This window comes from Bactrocera tryoni, chromosome 4 (assembly GCF_016617805.1).
Source record: "Bactrocera tryoni isolate S06 chromosome 4, CSIRO_BtryS06_freeze2, whole genome shotgun sequence".
Lineage (NCBI taxonomy): Eukaryota > Metazoa > Arthropoda > Insecta > Diptera > Tephritidae > Bactrocera > Bactrocera tryoni.
The window spans coordinates 24,206,872-24,225,275 of NC_052502.1; the positions used below are offsets into that span (position 1 = coordinate 24,206,872).

The following is an 18,404-nucleotide window of genomic DNA, read 5'->3' on the forward strand; positions in this document are numbered from 1 at the left end:
ATGTCTCGTTGGGGCAAAAATATTGTTGTCCCCATGGACGTACTTTGCAAGGGTGAGGAATGTACCAATCGTCCAACTGTAGCACGTTCTGTCGGTACGGTTGGTAAATGGGGCAAAATCGGGTTTACATCTACCCGTACTTATGCTTTAGCCGCACTATCACCGGCCGTAGCTGCGGCTGCTGCCGCTGCTGCTGCAGCAGCGAGTCCTGCTCAAAGTCCAGCATCATTACTTGACGATGACATGTCCCCATCGGTACCGGAACCCCCAAAGCCCAAGAAATTTTTTAAATCACGTAATACTGCGCCACCGGAGGTGATTGCACAAATCATACAGAATATGCCCAGAACACCGGCTTCGCCTATACGCGAAAGTTATTCGGCTGGAACATCAAATGCTGGTTCGATCGGCACTCCAGTACGTGAACCAATCAAAATGAAATTACCAAAAGCAAATTCTGGGGAGCGTAAGAAGAAATCACCGAAGAAAGCTATTGCTAAGCAAACGGCAGCGGAAGAGGATGACAACGCCACTGGGGATATTTCTACGCTAGGTGCGAATAAACCGGTAAGCGAATCTAAGCAAAAAAAGAAAAAAGAGGAGAAAAAATTAAAGCCCGAAGCACCTCCGTCTCGTGTTATTGCCCGGGCACGTAAAGTGGTTAACTATTGTGAAGATGATGAAGATGAGCGCATACCGACTCCACTGAAAGATATCATATTTCCTAAAAATAAACCTGCTAAATCAGATGAAACTGGGGTACCTAACGCAGACGATAGTATAAAAAGTGGTGCGACTATTGAGCCAGATCTGCCGCCTCCAGCAACACCCGCACCAACAGCTGTTACAGTTAGTGCGACATTAATCGGAAGCGGAGCGTCAACTTCGACGACAGTCGGAACAACTTACACGCCGAAAACACCTGAACACCCACCAATAGTGCTGAGAATTTCTAAGGTAATTTATTTATAAAGTATATAATTTATTTGCTACAAAAGTAATATAAACCTACCTTCAATAAACATACATATTTAGCATTAACCATTTGTGAAATGAACTTATTACAAAGTGCTTTAAGTATATAACATTTATTTTTTATGTTTTTACTATTTTTTGCTTTCTATACATTTTCTGACATACTTGTGAAAATTAGTTAGTCCTCAAACCCCCTTCCCCCTGTATCTTTTAGCAGCTAGAGCGAATTTTTAATTCACCACGATTCACAATAGATTCTGTTCTAATTCTCTTGCCAAACAACACTAAAATAAAAACAAAAAAATCCCTCAGAGCGAACTTAAGAAAAACAACCACAAAAGAAAACACGAAAGAAGTGTAACAACAAAAGATGTAAAAAACGCGCGCATTTTTTTGTCGCGGCGTTAGTACTCTAGTAAATTTCGGAATGACAATTTCAATTTATTTTAAGTATTGTTAGGTATAAATAGTTACTGAATCTGAATAATAGATAAATATTTTTATATATGTATAATGTAAGAAGTAAAAATTAAATTATTTCTCATTATAGGGTACCTCTCGTTTGGTGAGTACTGATAGTGAAGAGCAACCTATAACCAATAACATCTCATCTCCACACCAACACTACGATACCGAGCCATCAAAATCTCGCCAAGCGTCTACAGAAGAAGTTCCTTCCACACATCCTCCGCCGGTATATAATACGCCAAAGATCATTGTAAAACCACTGCGACCGCCTTCTCCGGATCCAGTGCTGCCGCCGCCTACAGTACCCGCTCCTCAAACTGCACACGTATCACATCAAAACTCTGAAGACCCATCCGAAATCAATTATTCGACAGTGAAAATTTCACCGGATAAACCGCCTAAAGAACGATTAAAACTTATAATTAAAACAGACGTGATACGCAACGCCATAAAAGCCGCCGAGGCAGCTAAAGCCGCTGCAGCAGCCCAAAAAGCAGCCGCCGCTGCGGAATCAGGCAGTGCCTCTGGAGGTGAACGTGAAAAGAAACAGAAAAGTAAAAAGCATAAACATTTGAAACACGTCGCTTTAGAACAAGCAAATATTGCCGCAACTGGAAGTGAATTTAAGACGCCTTCTCCGCATCTGGCATTTAGTGCACACATTGAACAACAACATCTACAACCGACGCCCATAGGACGTACAGTGATTTCTCCACCTGCGCTGTCGGAGCGTGACTTTGATTCGCAATCCTCTGTGCTGGGCAGCATTTCGTCTAAAGGTAACAGTACGCCACAGCTATTGGCGCAGGCGGTGCACGAAGAGAGTTGTGTGATACACAGTCGTGGTTCTAGTGTTATAACTAGCGATTTAGAAACGAGTCAACATTCCTCATTGGTAGCCCCTCCTTCCGATATAGAGTCACGGTTAGAATCTATGATGATGGACGGCGAAGTGAGTCAACGAGCAACGAATTTGGTAGAAGAGCCACTACAAGAAGATATATTAGCAGTACTGCGCGGCGACGAAAGTCTTCATTCCGTAGCCGCAACTAATATTGAGTCCGATGAACCCAAAGTGAACGGCGTAGCGGATCCGATGGATGTTCCAGAAATGGAAACAGCTACAGAGCTACAAAGAGAAGAAATCGAAGAACAAAGTACAACAAAACGACGTGTCACACGAGGGCGTGGTCGAGGTGCAAGAGCAAACTATGCGGAAGATGAGGATGAAAACAGTCAATCTCCACAGAAAACTCAACCGGCCACAACAACGAGAACACGAGGGCGCAAACCAGCTGCTACCGTGGCACCTACCGTCATCGGGGAGGAACCTACTAAACGCCCAACAAGAGGGCGACCAAAAAAGGTAGCTGCTGTAACTGAGGAGCATATAACTTCACCAACAGATAACGACACATCTCCTGAAAAAGGTGTCGGGGAATTGGAAAGCTTACCTACAACAGAGATTGCCACACAGCAAACCAACGATAGTATTGAAACACCTGCAATCGCTACGGCACCCGTCACACGTCGTGGACGCCAACCTCGTAATATTAGCAACAACAACAATGTAAATAATAACAATAATAATATTAATAAAATCGCCGCCAGTTTATCAGCGAAAGCTGGTGCCGCCGAAGAGGCTGCAGCAGCAGCAACTAAAAGTGGCGCTGCGAGTACATCACCGCTAACAGGCAGCACACCACCAGCGCCGCGTAGTTATGGCAGAAAACGTAAGAATCAACAAGTTACTCAAGTATTACAGCCATCGGCCGAAGAACTCGAGGAACAACAGCATGGCACGCCCGCGAAATTGGCCAATATAGATTACCACGACTCGGCCACATCAAATGATTTGAACACGTGCATTTCGTCACAGTTATCCGCGCAATTACCATCCGCCTCATTGACACCAACACTGGAGCTGCATGACAACAACTCCAATTCCAATTCACTCACCCGTCCAGCAAGTGCAACACCGTCATCGCCACCACGGCGTGACTACAAAGTCAAAGACAAATTCAAACGTACACTAACACTAGACAATCAAGTAAATTGTAATGCAGTCGTCGAATCGCCAACAGCTGGACTCTTGGCCGAACATGTGGTGTACGGCGTCTGCAATGACGCGTCTACCGGTGCGAATGGAGAGGAAGAACAACAGCGTGGTTCTGTGAAACTTGTGATCTCTAAGAAGAAAGGTAGCATATTTAAGAGTCGTGCACTGGTGCCACCCGATCAGACGGAGCAAACGGCGGCTTCTAAACGTCACCTGTACAAACATAGTTGGGATGCTGAAGCGAACGGCAGCACAGCTAACGACGCGAATGCGTCCCCACTGCAAAAGAATGATACGCTTGCACCGCCTGCAACCACACGTACAGCGGCCGATGCGATTTTCGATGACTTCAGCGAGGATCTAAGTCCGAGCGCCATATCGCGTGATAACAGCCCAGCTATTGGCAAACTCACACGCATAACGAAAGCTAACAATGCGCAAATCCGCTCCAACAGCCCGTACGATATGGATATAGATGCGCCGAGCGATACTGTAACGAGTGTGAAAATCGATCGCAAAGCTAAAGGCTTCTACACCGTTGTGCGTAATGTGAAAACAGCGCATCAAATACAGGAAATTGGTGAATATCAAGAAATGGATGATGATGTCGAGTACATATTGGATGCGCTGCAACCGCATAATCCAACGCCAACACGCTGCTTATCAGCTCTTCAGCTGGCGTCGAAGTGTATGATCCCAACGTTCCGTATGCATGTGCGCGCACATGGCGTGGTTACCAAGTTTTTCAAGGTAAGCTACAAATGGAATGAATAAAATTTTTGTATATACCCTGAACAAGGTATATTAAGTTTTTAACATCCACTAATATATATATATATAAATGGTTAGTGTGATGAGCTGAGTCGATTTAGTGTTGTCCGTCTATATATCTTCAAATCTTGTTTTAATTAATCTTCAAATAACTGTTTATAAAAGTATTTAAGTTACTTATCCATACTCAAACGTTGTAATCCCCTCTTCACCAGGCGCTTTCTGATGCAAATATGGATCAGAGTCTAGGTCTCTGTACATCTGCAATTATGTTTATACTCTCACAAGAGGGTCTAAATATGGATCTCGATCGCGACTCGCTGGAATTAATGATGAACTTGCTCGAGTCGGAAATTGTAGCAGCACCTTCGGATCGCGCCAACTACGAACGCAATCGTCAAAAGGTGCGTGAACTCTGCGAGGAAATAAAATCTCAAGGCAAAGCGGCTCACCTCAATGTGGACACGCTTACTGTTGGCACTCTGGCAATGGAAACACTACTATCGTTGACCTCGAAGCGTGCAGGCGATTGGTTTAAGGAAGAGCTACGCTCACTTGGCGGCCTCGAACATATCATAAAAACTATTTCCGACAATTGTCGTCCTGTAATCGATTGCAATAATGGCGCTACACATATTCAATGGACGCAATCGCTACTCGACAATATGCAAACGGTCGAGCGTTGTATGCGTGTGCTGGAGAATGTGACGCAATTGAATGAGGAGAATCAACGGTATGTATTGACTTACGGTCAAGGCGAGGCGGTCCACACATTATGTTCACTATTTACACTATGCGATCGTGAGATAATGCGTCATGTAGCCGAGTCAATCGAGCATTCTGCCAAAGATAGTCCAGGAGTGGTAATGCGCGAGCTCCTATTCCCACTTCTCAAAGTGCTCATCAATTTAACGCACACATTCAATCCGACAAAAGCGTTGGGTGCCGAATTGTTGGGTCAACGCATTGCTGTAATCGAGACCTGCTTCCGTCTGTTGCTGCAGGCACCCAACTACATTCCTGAACGTTGTGTCTTTGAGCTGAGTATTCTGGTGAGTATATGCTTTGGGTAGCAACGTAAACATTTAACTAATATTCTTTTTTTTTTCATTATATCCACAGGTGCTGCTGTTGCTTATCAACCTTACCATGTATACGATACCTAATCGCGTGGCGATAATGCGAATTTATGCGCCACCCGAATACAGCAGTCATCAACATAACAAGGTGACTGCTGTGCAAGCTGTGATGGAGTATTTCTACGGATGCGAGGAATTGGCCAGGTAATTAATGCATGGTTTTTATACTTAGCTTTAATTATACTAATTTTATTGATCTATTCTTTTTCAAACAGATTGGTCGAAAAGAATACAGATGCCATTTTGGATAGTACCGATAAAAATAAGAAGAAACAGGAGGAGGTTGATGAAACTGTAAATAACTGTAAGTGTTCTGAATATTTATATTATAAGAATATTTTATTTAACAGAGTTGCAAATAATACATTATAAAATAATTGATTTAATATTTGATTTATTTTGTAATCCCGAACAACTTAATTGAAAATATTTTTATTCTTAAATATTTATGTTTTAGTGAAAATTTAATTTTTAATGTAGTTTTAAATTATTAAAAAATGGTTATTAAAAATTGAAATCGAGCATCTTGGAAAAAAGAAACTATTTCTGATTAAAAATTAAATATCAATTTTTTGTTCCAAAGTTTTTGAATTAAAAACTGGCAACCCTGACATTGAAGAATTATTCAATGAAAACATTTGAATCGACAATTTACAATTTGCTATTTACAGTGCTGAAAAACTCCGGCCATCACATGGAGCACACCATTAAGGGTAGCTATGCCGCTCTTCTTATTGGCCACATAATCACTGATAATGAGGACTACGAAACGCTGGTGCGTAGACATTTACGCGGAAATGGCTTCAAAGAAATTATTAGTGTACTGGAGAAATACTATACATTTATGGATCTAACTTGTGTAAGTACATACACCTTACTGTCATCTTTTTATTTATTTTATTTATTTCATTAACGGCATGTAACTTTTTTTTTAATTTTTCAACATTTTTTCAAATAGTCGGATGCTTCCGCTGTGGCGCATATTAAGTCGACAAAGACATTAATTGACTACTTCAAGAAACGTGATTTAGTGTACGAGATGAACGAATCCGATGACTGTGCGCTTCCCCTAAACTTAGAAACACATCACGCTTCAACGTCGGCTACCAGCGCAAACGCCGGTATGGACATTATCGGCAATGGCGATAGTCCGACAATGACAACAACACGTAGCGGCGGCTCGCAACGCGTTTACAAAAGCTACAGTCAAAGATAATCACTAGACAAATTTGTTTTATACACCACAATAGTTGTTGTAGTATCAGTTTGCTGCAAATTCGTTTTTATTCTGAAATTTGCACATTACGCAAAATTTGCTATAACTAACATTTTAACAGAATGTTTCAAATTATTAACGGCAATTTGTTTGTTTTCACTATATAGCGATAAAAATGTTCATTTTTGATATAAATAGTTTTACTATGCTCCAGAATGTGTCTAAACTAAATGTATAATTTTAAAAGTTTTACTGCACAATCATTTTAATTAAACTTAATTTTTTTAATAATACATATTTTCGTATATACATTACTTGTAATTACAACAGTTATATGATTGTATGTATATGTATTTTAAGTAGTCTATAAGTTAAACTAAAATTCAAGCTTGTATCTTCAAACTACTTTTTTCACATTTCTAACGACTATTATAATTTGCTTATAGTAAGTATTACATTTATACTCATTTATGTGCAAAGATAAGCTTTTGCTTTATATACATACATACATACATATGTTACGTATAAGAAAGACACGAACAAAATGTTATAGATAACACTGATTGGATATATATACAAATATAAATAAGTGTCTACCTTTCTAAAAACAAGAAAAAAACATAAAAAGTAACTATTTGTAATTCTAATTGTAATTGTATTTTTAAGCAATATTATTATTATTATTATCTATTTCACTGTAAATAACTTAGAAATTGGATATTTCTGATTTTGCTTTTACGCTAGAACGCACCGCATGTATGTATGTGGGTGTGAGTGTGTGAGTTATAGTACATACAAATAGACGGTTAGCGTTTGTTTTGTTAAAACATTCGTACTTGTAGTTTAAATTATGTTGCGCAACTAATACGTATATATATGTATGTTGTATGTTTGTGCGAAAATCGTGTGAAAATTTTTAATGTTGTAATGTTAGCAAAAAGAAAAAAACAAAAGCACACTAAACTAAATCGCAAAAAAAGAAAGCAAACCATTAAATTGATAATATGCGGGGATTACAAATGTGTGAAAATGTGCGTTGGGCGCAACAATTTAGGCTACAAAATGAAAACGAACGAATTGGATATTTAGATTACAAAAAAACTTTAATATTAATATAAATATAATGAAACAAAACACAAATGAGCTGAATGTACTACAAAAGAGGAGATTCACACAAAATTAGTATTTAGAAAAGCAAAAAATTCGAAAAAATTAATTTCATAACTCATAAAACACAAATGCATACATTTTTGGAACAAAACATACATACAATATATATATATACATATATAAATATATTTATTTTGTGTTTGAAATTTGGAATTAAAATTTGCAACTGAAAGTGAAATAAATAAGATTGTTTATTTAATAAAAGCGTGATGTTTTGAGCGTCCGAATTAAAAAAAAAAACTGATTTTGATGGAACAGTTTGTATGACAGCTACATATTTTTTATATTAGTCTGAACTGAATAATTTGTTTGGAGAATGTCCTGTGTACGACCCATTGCAATCGGGTCAACGTAATCGGAAAGGACCCGGATTTTTAGCCGACAAAGGACTCTCAACTCGGCAGATTTCATGAAAATGTCTTGAAAATATCTCGTTAAATACAAAACCTTTCCATTCAAGAACTAGATTTTGATACTTCAGATTGTATGGCAGCTATATGTTATAGTGGCATGATATAAGAAATTTGTTCTCATTGACTTCATTTGGATCGTTCAGTTTGTATGAGAGCTATATGTTATAGTTGTCCGAAATCGGCGATTCAACTCGACACCAAAACTTTTTGGGATTTAATTTCTGCTCCTACAACAACGTCAACTTTGTGCATATATTTGTTTTTACCTTTATACATAAAACAATAAATAATATCTCTGTTAAACAAATTTCGTGCTCCACATGTGGCAACTACACGTCATGTTGAAAATCAGCTGTGCGCCTTGGCATTTCATAACCAAAAAAGAAAGATAAGTGCACGCGAATTACAAAACTTACGGCTTTATAATTTTTTATAAAAGTTATATGAAAAATACGACTTCAAATTAAAAATACTTAGAATCTTTAGCATAAAACACATAAATATTGAAAATGGTAGATGCGGGTCAAAATGCTTCGATCGATAACTTGGATAAGGATCAAATGAAAACAGTGAGTTTCATAATGTATGGACAGTCTATATACGTGAATTTCTTAATAAAACAAAAAACTTCAAATTACAGTTCTCCGATTTTCTGATGTCCTACAATAAATTGTCGGAAATGTGTTTCACAGATTGCGTGCGCGATTTTACTTCGCGTGTGGTCAAAGATAATGAGGTAACAAAGCAATTCACCGGCTCGAATGATATATTTGTTTACTTACATTAGTCTAACTTTTATTCATAATTGATAGGAACGCTGTGCACTCAATTGTATGGAGAAGTACCTGAAGATGAACCAACGTATTTCACAGCGCTTCCAAGAGTTCCAAATGATTGCCAATGAAAACGCCATAGCGATGGCGCAAAAGTCTGGTAAACTTTAACGCGTGTGCAACTTGGAATGATTCATGGATGTTGAGCACAATGAAAGTGTGTAGAATAATTAGCCAGAGATATAAGCATTTCCTCTGAAGCGTACATATGTGCATTTGTTAACTTCACTACCATTGTTTAATAAAAGGTAATTCTCTACTATTTTTCGAGTTTTAAAATCTTAGTGCAACCAAAAATAGTAAATTTAATGTACAAGTAGTGAATTTAAATTCCAAAAGTAAAAATGACGAATTTTTACATTTTTGTAAAGAAGAAAAATATGTTTTATCACTGTTAATTTTTTTTTTAGTGAAAAACAAAATAAATGTTGAGTTGGACTGTAAATAAAATGCTTGCTTACTCTGCAAGTAAACTGAATAAAACTCTGATTACAGTATATTTATAACGAAGTTTGTAACACGCAGGAAGCGCAAAAGACCGTATAACATATTGTATATATATAAAGCATGACGAGCTGAGTCGACTTATCCTTGCCAGTTTGTTTGTATACGTACATGCGAACTAGTCCCCTAGTTTTTGAAAAATCGATCGGAAATTTTGAACTCGTCCGTTTCTCCCCAAGAAGCTGCTCATTTGTAGGCCACCGAAATCGGTTCAGTTTATCACATGACTATGACTAAGAATAATAATACAATCTCTTGCCCATAGAACATCTGGCCCTAGGACAATGTAAAGAGTCGTGTGTCTGAAAGTACTTATTTTATGAACTTTAACAATCAGTAAATTTTTCTCAACTTATCTCGCAACCAAGACATTTAAAACGCATCTTTTTTCACTCTTAAGCGGCGATTGCAATGCATTTACCTCGGTAACAAAATATTGAATAAAAAATAGCTTTGCTTGCGACGATGTACGCCGGAGTTCACTGCCCTGATAAGCGGGCGCATGGATTTTAAACTGCTTATTTGGCATTTTTATTTTCTTAATATTTCATATAATATAAAAGGTTTAAATTACTATTCGAAATCTTAAGAGAATGCGCAGTGATTACATATATATTTAATTGTTTAATAATATCTTAAGAATTATGATAATATTAGGATACAGAGAAATTGCCAACGCGAGGAACTTAACATAAGGAAAAAACCGGGATTTATTTTAGAAAATTAAAAAATATGTGCAATATTTCATATATGTTCTTTACGCACTTAAAATAATAAAAATAAATATCGAGATTTTACCGTATTGTGATCAATTGACAATGTAAATACTAACTTAATTCACATGTAACTTTTGGTAACTGCTGAATACTAAAGAAAAGTAATATTAACTAAGAATGCTTTCTCTTGGCAGAACTGACTGAGCACCTGACTCGATGTAGACTTCGTACGAGATGATAAATGAATGAGAATTCACTAATATTAATGTTTTTCAATGAATTGAGCCGCTTTCACCCTGAAAACCCTCAGTCTCGCTTATCAATGCGTACTCTAAAATTACGCGTCCTTCCTTGTATCTAACAAAACAGGAAATGTAATTAAATAGTTAAATTGAGTTTTCAAATATTTCAACTTACTTTTGTGCATCCTCGGTGGCGTATTCATACATCCAGCCTAATTTGGCATCGCAGCTTTTACACATTACATCGCGTACCATATGTCGACCCGTAAGCATAACCCGTTCTTGGACATTGCTAAATGTCAGATTAACCACACGCTTAAAAAGATACGCACGACCTGCGAAAATACAACAAACAATAATGTAGACAGTGGTGATAAGTAATCAGTGCAAGTAATCTCAGTCTGACGCAATACGCAATTGCCACGATTCGTATGTGTGGTATTTCGCTATCATAAAAAAGAGATTTCAAAGTTTAACTTACCCGTTGCACCTGTAAATCTGGTACTTATCAATTGACTGCGATTGGTAAGATTTGTCTGGCACTGTGCGCAATTGAACAGTTTCGAGCCGCCAATATGCTCGAGGAAAACGCGGCCCATATTTAGTTTATGTTACAACAATTTTTGTTTTTATTTTCTTCTATTACAGTTGTTTCTGTGAATCTATTATTTGTTTAAGCACAAAAGTATTGTTAAATATTTTCTTCACACAAATTCACAAGTACGGCTGATTCCACAAATGAGTGTTTTCGTTTTACAGTTCGTGCTGCTTAATGCTGTCGAGAAACATAGAAAATTTATGCCATATTAGGAAAAAAAGAATGTAATGACAAAATTTTATTCTTTGTTAGCAAATTTGGAAACTTCTCTTTTTTATATGCACACTTGCTTCTAATGCATTTTACTATATTCTAGCATATATCACTAATGGCTTTTTGCACCTTTTATCGCGTGACTTTGAGTAATTTCTACTACGTTTCAATTATATACTCGACTTTTTCGATATTTTTCCTTCTTTCTGTGTCGTAATTTTCAAGTGCAATTGCAATTTATTTTGACTCTTTCCATTCTCTTGTTTAGACAATAAATGAACGGTAAATATTTTTGAAGTTAGTTGCAATTGAGTAAAGAGTTGCCGGAAGAGAGGATTTCGTAATTGGAACAATAATTGTTTACCTTTTGTTTTAAATACATAAAACTTATGTATTTTTAAACATTGCAAATTATTGCGATATTAAAAAAAATGTAAACTATCGTTGTGTTATGTTTATAATTACAAAGTTATTTATATGTGACGTAAACGGTACCATAAAGTTTAATATTGCTATCACATAGCATTCTGTACCTGAAAGCTTGAAAGTGAGCACACAGTGCAACCCTGTATATGTCAGTTGAAATTCGCGTTGACAGATAATTAAGCACAACAAACTTCAATTTTCGTTCTTTCTTTCCGGTATAGGATTCTGTGAGGTGTGCTTGTTCTCGACTTCGAGCTAAGGCCAAATTTTTAAATAAAAATCTAATTTTTGGCAACTTGCACCAATATTAATAATTTAAATACTTTATAACCATGTCTACAAAAGCTGAACTTGCTTGCGTTTACGCTGCTCTCGTCTTGGTTGATGATGATATCGCTGTCACTGTAAGTGTGTTGCTGATTGGACATAAGTGCGCAAAAACTATAATTAGAATCTGAAAATATTAGAAGAATCCTTGTAGATTTTTCATGTTTACTGTTTTGTACTTGTGCAATTATTCCAATTCATTTGAGAATGTACTTACATTTGGTTTATTTTCTAGGGCGAGAAAATCTCGACCATCTTGAAGGCCGCCAATGTTGATGTTGAACCTTACTGGCCCGGTTTGTTCGCCAAGGCTTTGGAAGGTATTAACGTTAAGGACTTGATCACCAACATTGGATCCGGTGTCGGTGCTGCTGCCCCAGCTGGTGGTGCTGCCGCCGCTGGTGGAGATGCTGCTCCAGCTGAGGCCAAGAAAGAAGAGAAGAAGAAGGAGGAAGAACCAGAGGAATCCGACGATGACATGGGCTTCGGTCTCTTCGATTAAGTCTAAACGTTTTATAGTTTTTATTAAAACTTTTAATGTCCTATTGACGAAGTATAAAGGAAATTTTGTATACTACGTATGCAAAACGTGAAACAATTGTGTACTTATTCATCATTATGGTTCATAATTCAACTAATCTGTGTGTCGTTAGAAAGCGTACTCGATACGCTTTCGTATAGGATGCAACTAACCAAGTTTTTTGTAATTAGAAGCGTGCAATTGAAACGTTGTTTATTGTAAGGCAGTGAAGTCTTATTACTTTTAAATAAGCTGTGCACATTGTGTATTTATTGCAAAGTGATAATTGGTATCACTTTCTGTTGTGAGTGTGGCTGTGGAATACGTAAAGTTATCCAAAAAATTGTATGTAAAAATGTGATTGTTTGTGTAGTGAAAGGATTTCCTGTACGGAAGTGGGATTTTCGTCCTGTGCTCAAAATTTGCACAATCTTATTAATACATAACAATACGGCGAACTCGAGCTTTTAGAAAACCCAGTAATCTCGTTCAGTGATTTTTCTAATGGATCCAATTCTGCTCATGAGTTCACCGTTTTGTTATGTATTAATATAGCACAGACAGATACTAACATTTCGAGGGAAATATGAGTTTTTGACAGCGACGACGTAATTTAAAGCATTCTCAGCCATAAAGGTATTTGATCTTGACCACTATGTAGAGAATGGTTAGTTTCAAGATATAGCAAATGAAGGAGTTCAAAATGATTTGAGAAAACATATTTTTGCAACTATTTTAAGAGTGTCGGTATTTAAGCACATACATGGCAAGTGGTTCTTACTGGGATGTCTAATTTTTCTTTGTAATTGTTGCTTAAGATAACGTAATATGGATAAATGGTGTCAATATGTAACGATTGGACTATCAATTTTTTATAAGAGTTTAATTCTTCTCTCTATGCAGTTGTGCTTTGGTATCAAAAAACTATAATCGTATAATAAATTGGCAGCAAGTAAGTTTTATTGCAGCTATTAGTTCAATAATGATAACAATGCAATTTTCAGTCTGTAATGCGAGTAGAATATTTGGAATAAGTTTCAGTTAAACCACGATAGTCAAGTAGTGTGGAATTACTATTTAAAAAGCATTAAAATGCGTGTTAGTACCAGGGTTTGGATATTTTTAAACGAATAGATTTACATATTTTTATAAGTAGAAAGTAACATACTTTCTTTTTAGATACCTCTGTTGAAAATAATAGTGATGTAGTAATAAAAATTTCTGATCTTACATAATACTTCTTACTAAACGGCTTTCGTTCCCATTGAATGTAACGAAACTGTATTTTATTCCCGGATCCAGATTTTTATTTCCGCAGCTATTGGAGAATATTTTATTCCGCTACAACTACCCGTATTCCGTTCAATAAAATACCTAAATAATTTAATATAGGTTAATTAAAATAATGAAAGTTGTGTAATGGCTAATCAAAGTCGTAAAATCGGTTATCATGTGCAAAGTTCTTTAAAGTATTTGATTGGATAAGAAGATAAAGATATGAATGTAAATATGTGAAAGCGTTAATGTTCCAACAATGGTGTCTGTAATTATGGTGTGGTTTTGAAATTTTTTAAGTCTTAAAAATTGTATAAATAAATCGAAAACCATTTCAATTAACAGAATCTTCGTTCATTCAAATAACACATTTCTCAAAACATGAAATATTAAGTCATTTTCTCTATATTAACATAACATTTTTTGTTTTTATAAGGAAGCAAAACTACAACTTTATTTGAAAAAAACATAGACTTGGCGGCAAATAATTATTTGATAAATTAAATATTAGGGCTGGCATTTACATTTGACAGTTTCTGTTGTAACAAAAAATGAAGTAAACACGACTGTACGAATGAAAATAATTACGACGACTACAACTATTGTGAATGACAGATTAAAATTTTAATTTGGTACAAAAAGAAATTGTATCTAAATATATTTTAAGTTTACTTATATTATATCAGTTGTAAATTATTTTTTACATCTAATTTCTATTTTAACTACAGGCCAAAGTGTTCTTTCATATTCTAATATGGTGCTTTTCAATGGCTGTAAGTATTATATATAAAAAAAAATAAAATGTATATGTATTCATTACGTTAATAGGTGTTTGAAATGTTTACGATTTTTTAAATAATTCATTAACTACTAATATTTTATAATTTAGTTTTATTAGGCACAAGGGTATTTCATGTTTCGAAGTGTGCCAACGTTGTGTTTAAATAAATTTTTAGTGTCAATAATATCTAAATTGTAAAAAAATTATTTGTTTTGTAAAATCTTTCATTCAAATTAACTGATTTTGGAAAATTTAATACAATAACCAGTCTAACAATGACTTCACATCTTTGTCATTGCCAGCTAAGCGCGGAGCCCATCGTGCTTGTGCACGGCGGAGCCGGTTCCATTACGGATGCCCAATTGCCTGTTGCATTACATGGAGTCAAAACGGCAGCACGCGTCGGTTTCGAGACACTCAAATGTGGCGGCAGTGTCTTGGATGCCGTGCAGCAGGCGGTACGCTCAATGGAAATCAATCCACAATTCAATGCCGGCTATGGTTCAGTGCTCACTTGGGAGGGCAAAGTAGAAATGGATGCAGCCATCATGAACGGTGAGGATTTGAATGCGGGTTGTGTTTCCGTAGTACGCGACATTTATCATCCCGTCGATTTGGCGCGTCGTGTTATGGAGAAAACGCGACACATGTTCCTTTCGGGCGAAGGTGCTATGCTTTTCGCAGAGGAAGAGAATTTCGAAATTCTACCCGAAGGCGCTTTGGTCACGAATAAATCACAGAAAGCACTTGAAGACTATAAGAACAGTTTGAACGCTACGACAAAGAAATTGTGCAATACCGATTTGAATATTGGATGCTCTTGTGATGTACAAGGTGTCCTGTCCTATTCTGTTCTCAAGAATTTCCTCAAAGAATACGGTTCACAAGGAACGGTCGGTGCTGTTGCTATTGATGAATTGGGCAACTTGGCTGCTGCTACTTCCACGGGTGGCATAACAGGCAAAATGCCTGGACGTGTTGGTGATTCACCATTACTAGGTGCTGGCACTTATGCCGATAACGAAGTGGCCGCCATATCGGCTACAGGTCATGGTGAGACAATTATGCGTTACAATGTCGCCTCGCGCATTTTGGCTCACATTAAATATGAAAATATGACGGCAGAAGAAGCGTCAGCTAAAGTTCTGAAGGACATGACGCAACGTTTTGAGCAGGGAGCCGGCATAATAAGTATCGACAAGGCCGGCAATGTGGGCGTCAACTTTACAACGGCACGCATGACTTGGGCCTATCAACGCGGTGAAGAGCTACATTACGGTGCTGATCCGAACGAAGATAAGGTCGACATAGTAGGAGAACCTCGGCTAAGCGCTATGGATTTGTGCGTTTAAGACCTATTGCTGCTGGAGTAATATAAGTTGTCTGGTATTATTGTTATAAGCAAAATTTAAAGCAATATTCAAAATTTTTCTGTATATACATGCAATGTTTTCATTTTCTCTTAAGGATATTTGTTGTGCCTTTTGTAATTCATATGTATTTTGTATGCCATACATATGACAGCATCGTTGGGTGATGCTTTTACTTGCATGTGGCATACTTTCGGGCGCATTGTTTCGTAGTGTACCAATATGTGGTACAGTACGACTAAAAAATGTGCCATTTTGTGGCTGCCTGCTGCGCTTTATGGGCGCCTGGTGTAATTGGGGAAAAAATGAGTTTTGCTCTGCCGCACAATTTCGCTGCCGCTGCTCGCAGTCGCTGTCACTGCTCGTTTTAGCTGCTAGCGCATATGTCTTGCATGTAAAGTGAAGGAAGGTCGTTTTTAACACGTTTTAAGCGAAATTTAATGAAAAATTTAATAAATTTGTAAAGAATTAAAATAAAAATCGATAATAGTTAATTTATTTAATATTTATTTATGGAAATAAAATATGGTGGACATTGATTTTTAAAAGAACATCAGAAACACCATGTTTTGCGCATATTAAGGAGTTTTACGGGTTTATACAATATAAAAGAACTATATTTCTGATTGTTTTGCGCATAATACTTACAGCATCGTTTAAAATCGTAACAAAATTAATAAATACACGCTTGTTTTACAATGTGTTTTGAATCAATTTCACTTGTTTTATTATTTTCATTATTTATACACACTATTTTTCAATTATAATTACTTATTACATGCTTGCATACAAATTATCAGCCACACGTACAAATACATAAATTATCTACACCTATATTGTATATACATACTTAAATGTACATATGTATGTATTTATAATGCAGTCATATTAATTACATATTAAGAGTACATACATAATTTAAATTCCAGTTTTTAACTGCTTATATGTTCTATATACATACATACGTGTACGCATAGTTTATGTTTTAGTCTCCACCCATGATTTATTATTTATGAATAATTATTATGAAATTAATGCCAAGAGATGATATTGTGTTTACAATTTAGCTGTGATCAAGCAAAGTGAAATATGTTTGAATATATACTATTTATATATGAATTTGTATGTATGTATATATACAACGCAGTTCTTGTCCATTATCAAAATTTTTCAAAATTCATACAGCCGTTTTGTCAATTCTTCGATTCGATGCAAAATTTAGTTAGTACATTGTTAATTGAAAATATTTTGCCATGCAATTTCACTCTCTATTTGCTTTGTTAGTTACTTTTACTGTAAAACCTATTTTTTTGTTTCATTGTTTTTATTTGCTAATTTTGCATTCTGTAACCAATAAATAAAAATTTTATTTGTTTTCATTATTTACAGTTAATTTGGCATTTTCATTTATTAACTTTCATATTACTATTTCTGTTGTGTTCACACAATTATTTTGATAAATTTTTTATTTTCTAATTTATTATGATTTTTTTCTTTATTTCTTAGTTTTATTTTACATTTTATTAATTTTTCATAATTTTTTAATATTTTCATATTATTTGTTATTATTTATAATTAAATTTATTTTTTGTTTCACATTATTTTTTTTTGTTAATTTAGCACTTTACAACCAATAAAAAAGTAAGAACAATTTTAGTTGTTTTAATTATTTTATAGTTATATTGGCATATTAAATTATTTTATTTACATTTTATTATTTCTGAAGTATTCATAAAAATTATTTTCATAAATTTTTTTATTTTATAATTTAATTGCGTTTATTTTATTATTACAATTTATTAATTTTTAATCATCGTTTTTTATATTTTCGTATTATTTGATATTATTTATAATAATAAATTATTAATTTTTATATATTCATTTATAAAACATTATGTATGTTTACGTTTTTTTAATTTTTTCTACTTTATAAATTTTGCTTTTTTTAATATTTTGTATATAGTTGTGATTTTTTGCATTATTTTTTATTATTTTATCAGAGTTAATTTTTCAAATTTATTTTATATTATTTATTTGAATTTGTAATAATTGTTTTCCTTTTTGTATTTTTATTATTTTTGCGTTTTTATACATTTTGTTTAATGTTTTTTTAACTATTGTGATATTTGCGTTATTTTTTTTTGTTATTTATATTTTAATATTTTTTTATTTTTTAAAATTATTTTTATATAATTTGCTTTTTATTTATTTTAATTTATATTATTATGCATAATGTTTATTATTATTATATATGTACATATATTTGAACTTTCCATTATTATGTTTATCTGTTATTTTGTTTATTTTTATATTATTTATTATTTGTTTTATATAATAACGCAAAAACCACAATAATTAAAGAAAATATAATAAAATATTATTTCATTA

At 34.9% G+C, this 18,404-nt stretch overlaps 5 protein-coding genes across 7 annotated transcripts; 4 read left to right on the forward strand and 1 right to left on the reverse strand.

The window, feature by feature from the left end:
* Positions 1 to 7,747, forward strand: LOC120773858 (protein wings apart-like). Its single transcript, XM_040103008.1, has 7 exons — positions 1 to 957; positions 1,526 to 4,252; positions 4,489 to 5,325; positions 5,396 to 5,556; positions 5,628 to 5,716; positions 6,084 to 6,271; positions 6,371 to 7,747. Exons 1-7 carry the CDS (start codon positions 1 to 3, stop codon positions 6,626 to 6,628), a joined length of 5,217 nt encoding a protein of 1,738 aa, XP_039958942.1. The 3' UTR covers positions 6,629 to 7,747.
* Positions 7,748 to 8,720: 973 nt separating this feature from the next.
* LOC120774276 (mitochondrial import inner membrane translocase subunit Tim9) lies at positions 8,721 to 9,306 on the forward strand. Its single transcript, XM_040103766.1, has 3 exons — positions 8,721 to 8,780; positions 8,852 to 8,947; positions 9,024 to 9,306. Exons 1-3 carry the CDS (start codon positions 8,721 to 8,723, stop codon positions 9,153 to 9,155), a joined length of 288 nt encoding a protein of 95 aa, XP_039959700.1. The 3' UTR covers positions 9,156 to 9,306.
* Positions 9,307 to 10,005: 699 nt separating this feature from the next.
* On the reverse strand, positions 10,006 to 11,588 carry LOC120774274 (protein yippee). Of its 2 annotated transcripts, none has more exons than XM_040103762.1 (4): positions 11,447 to 11,588; positions 10,988 to 11,281; positions 10,682 to 10,841; positions 10,006 to 10,621 (listed from the first exon to the last, which is right to left on the reverse strand). In XM_040103762.1, exons 2-4 carry the CDS (start codon positions 11,103 to 11,105, stop codon positions 10,537 to 10,539), a joined length of 363 nt encoding a protein of 120 aa, XP_039959696.1. In that variant the 5' UTR covers positions 11,106 to 11,281; positions 11,447 to 11,588; the 3' UTR covers positions 10,006 to 10,536. The 2 variants fall into 2 exon arrangements, with proteins under 2 accessions (XP_039959696.1, XP_039959697.1); XM_040103763.1 differs by having other exon boundaries at positions 11,391 to 11,588.
* A 346-nt stretch (positions 11,589 to 11,934) lies between these two features.
* LOC120774275 (60S acidic ribosomal protein P1) lies at positions 11,935 to 12,665 on the forward strand. The gene is made up of 2 exons (XM_040103764.1): positions 11,935 to 12,147; positions 12,306 to 12,665. The coding sequence occupies exons 1-2, from the start codon at positions 12,076 to 12,078 to the stop codon at positions 12,570 to 12,572; spliced, it is 339 nt and encodes a 112-aa protein (XP_039959698.1). The 5' UTR covers positions 11,935 to 12,075; the 3' UTR covers positions 12,573 to 12,665.
* Positions 12,666 to 12,831: 166 nt separating this feature from the next.
* Positions 12,832 to 16,086, forward strand: LOC120774272 (probable isoaspartyl peptidase/L-asparaginase GA20639). 2 transcript variants are annotated; one of them, XM_040103760.1, is made up of 3 exons: positions 12,832 to 13,700; positions 14,594 to 14,638; positions 14,949 to 16,086. In XM_040103760.1, the coding sequence occupies exons 1-3, from the start codon at positions 13,683 to 13,685 to the stop codon at positions 15,996 to 15,998; spliced, it is 1,113 nt and encodes a 370-aa protein (XP_039959694.1). In that variant the 5' UTR covers positions 12,832 to 13,682; the 3' UTR covers positions 15,999 to 16,086. The 2 variants fall into 2 exon arrangements, with proteins under 2 accessions (XP_039959694.1, XP_039959695.1); XM_040103761.1 differs by having other exon boundaries at positions 12,832 to 13,688.
* Positions 16,087 to 18,404: the final 2,318 nt, after the last annotated feature.

Coding starts and splice junctions, on each gene's coding strand:
- LOC120773858 (XM_040103008.1), top strand. CDS start 1: ATGTCTCGTTGGGGCAAAAATATTGTTGTCCCCATGGACGTACTTTGC. Junction 5,557..5,627: donor GGATGCGAGGAATTGGCCAG/GTAATTAATGCA, acceptor TTTTTCAAACAG/ATTGGTCGAAAAGAATACAG. Junction 6,272..6,370: donor CATTTATGGATCTAACTTGT/GTAAGTACATAC, acceptor TTTTTCAAATAG/TCGGATGCTTCCGCTGTGGC.
- LOC120774276 (XM_040103766.1), top strand. CDS start 8,721: ATGGTAGATGCGGGTCAAAATGCTTCGATCGATAACTTGGATAAGGAT. Junction 8,781..8,851: donor ATAAGGATCAAATGAAAACA/GTGAGTTTCATA, acceptor TTCAAATTACAG/TTCTCCGATTTTCTGATGTC. Junction 8,948..9,023: donor GTGTGGTCAAAGATAATGAG/GTAACAAAGCAA, acceptor CATAATTGATAG/GAACGCTGTGCACTCAATTG.
- LOC120774274 (XM_040103762.1), bottom strand. CDS start 11,105: ATGGGCCGCGTTTTCCTCGAGCATATTGGCGGCTCGAAACTGTTCAAT. Junction 10,842..10,987: donor CAGATTTACAGGTGCAACGG/GTAAGTTAAACT, acceptor GTATTTTCGCAG/GTCGTGCGTATCTTTTTAAG. Junction 10,622..10,681: donor GCCACCGAGGATGCACAAAA/GTAAGTTGAAAT, acceptor CTGTTTTGTTAG/ATACAAGGAAGGACGCGTAA.
- LOC120774275 (XM_040103764.1), top strand. CDS start 12,076: ATGTCTACAAAAGCTGAACTTGCTTGCGTTTACGCTGCTCTCGTCTTG. Junction 12,148..12,305: donor ATGATGATATCGCTGTCACT/GTAAGTGTGTTG, acceptor TTTATTTTCTAG/GGCGAGAAAATCTCGACCAT.
- LOC120774272 (XM_040103760.1), top strand. Junction 14,639..14,948: donor TATGGTGCTTTTCAATGGCT/GTAAGTATTATA, acceptor TGTCATTGCCAG/CTAAGCGCGGAGCCCATCGT.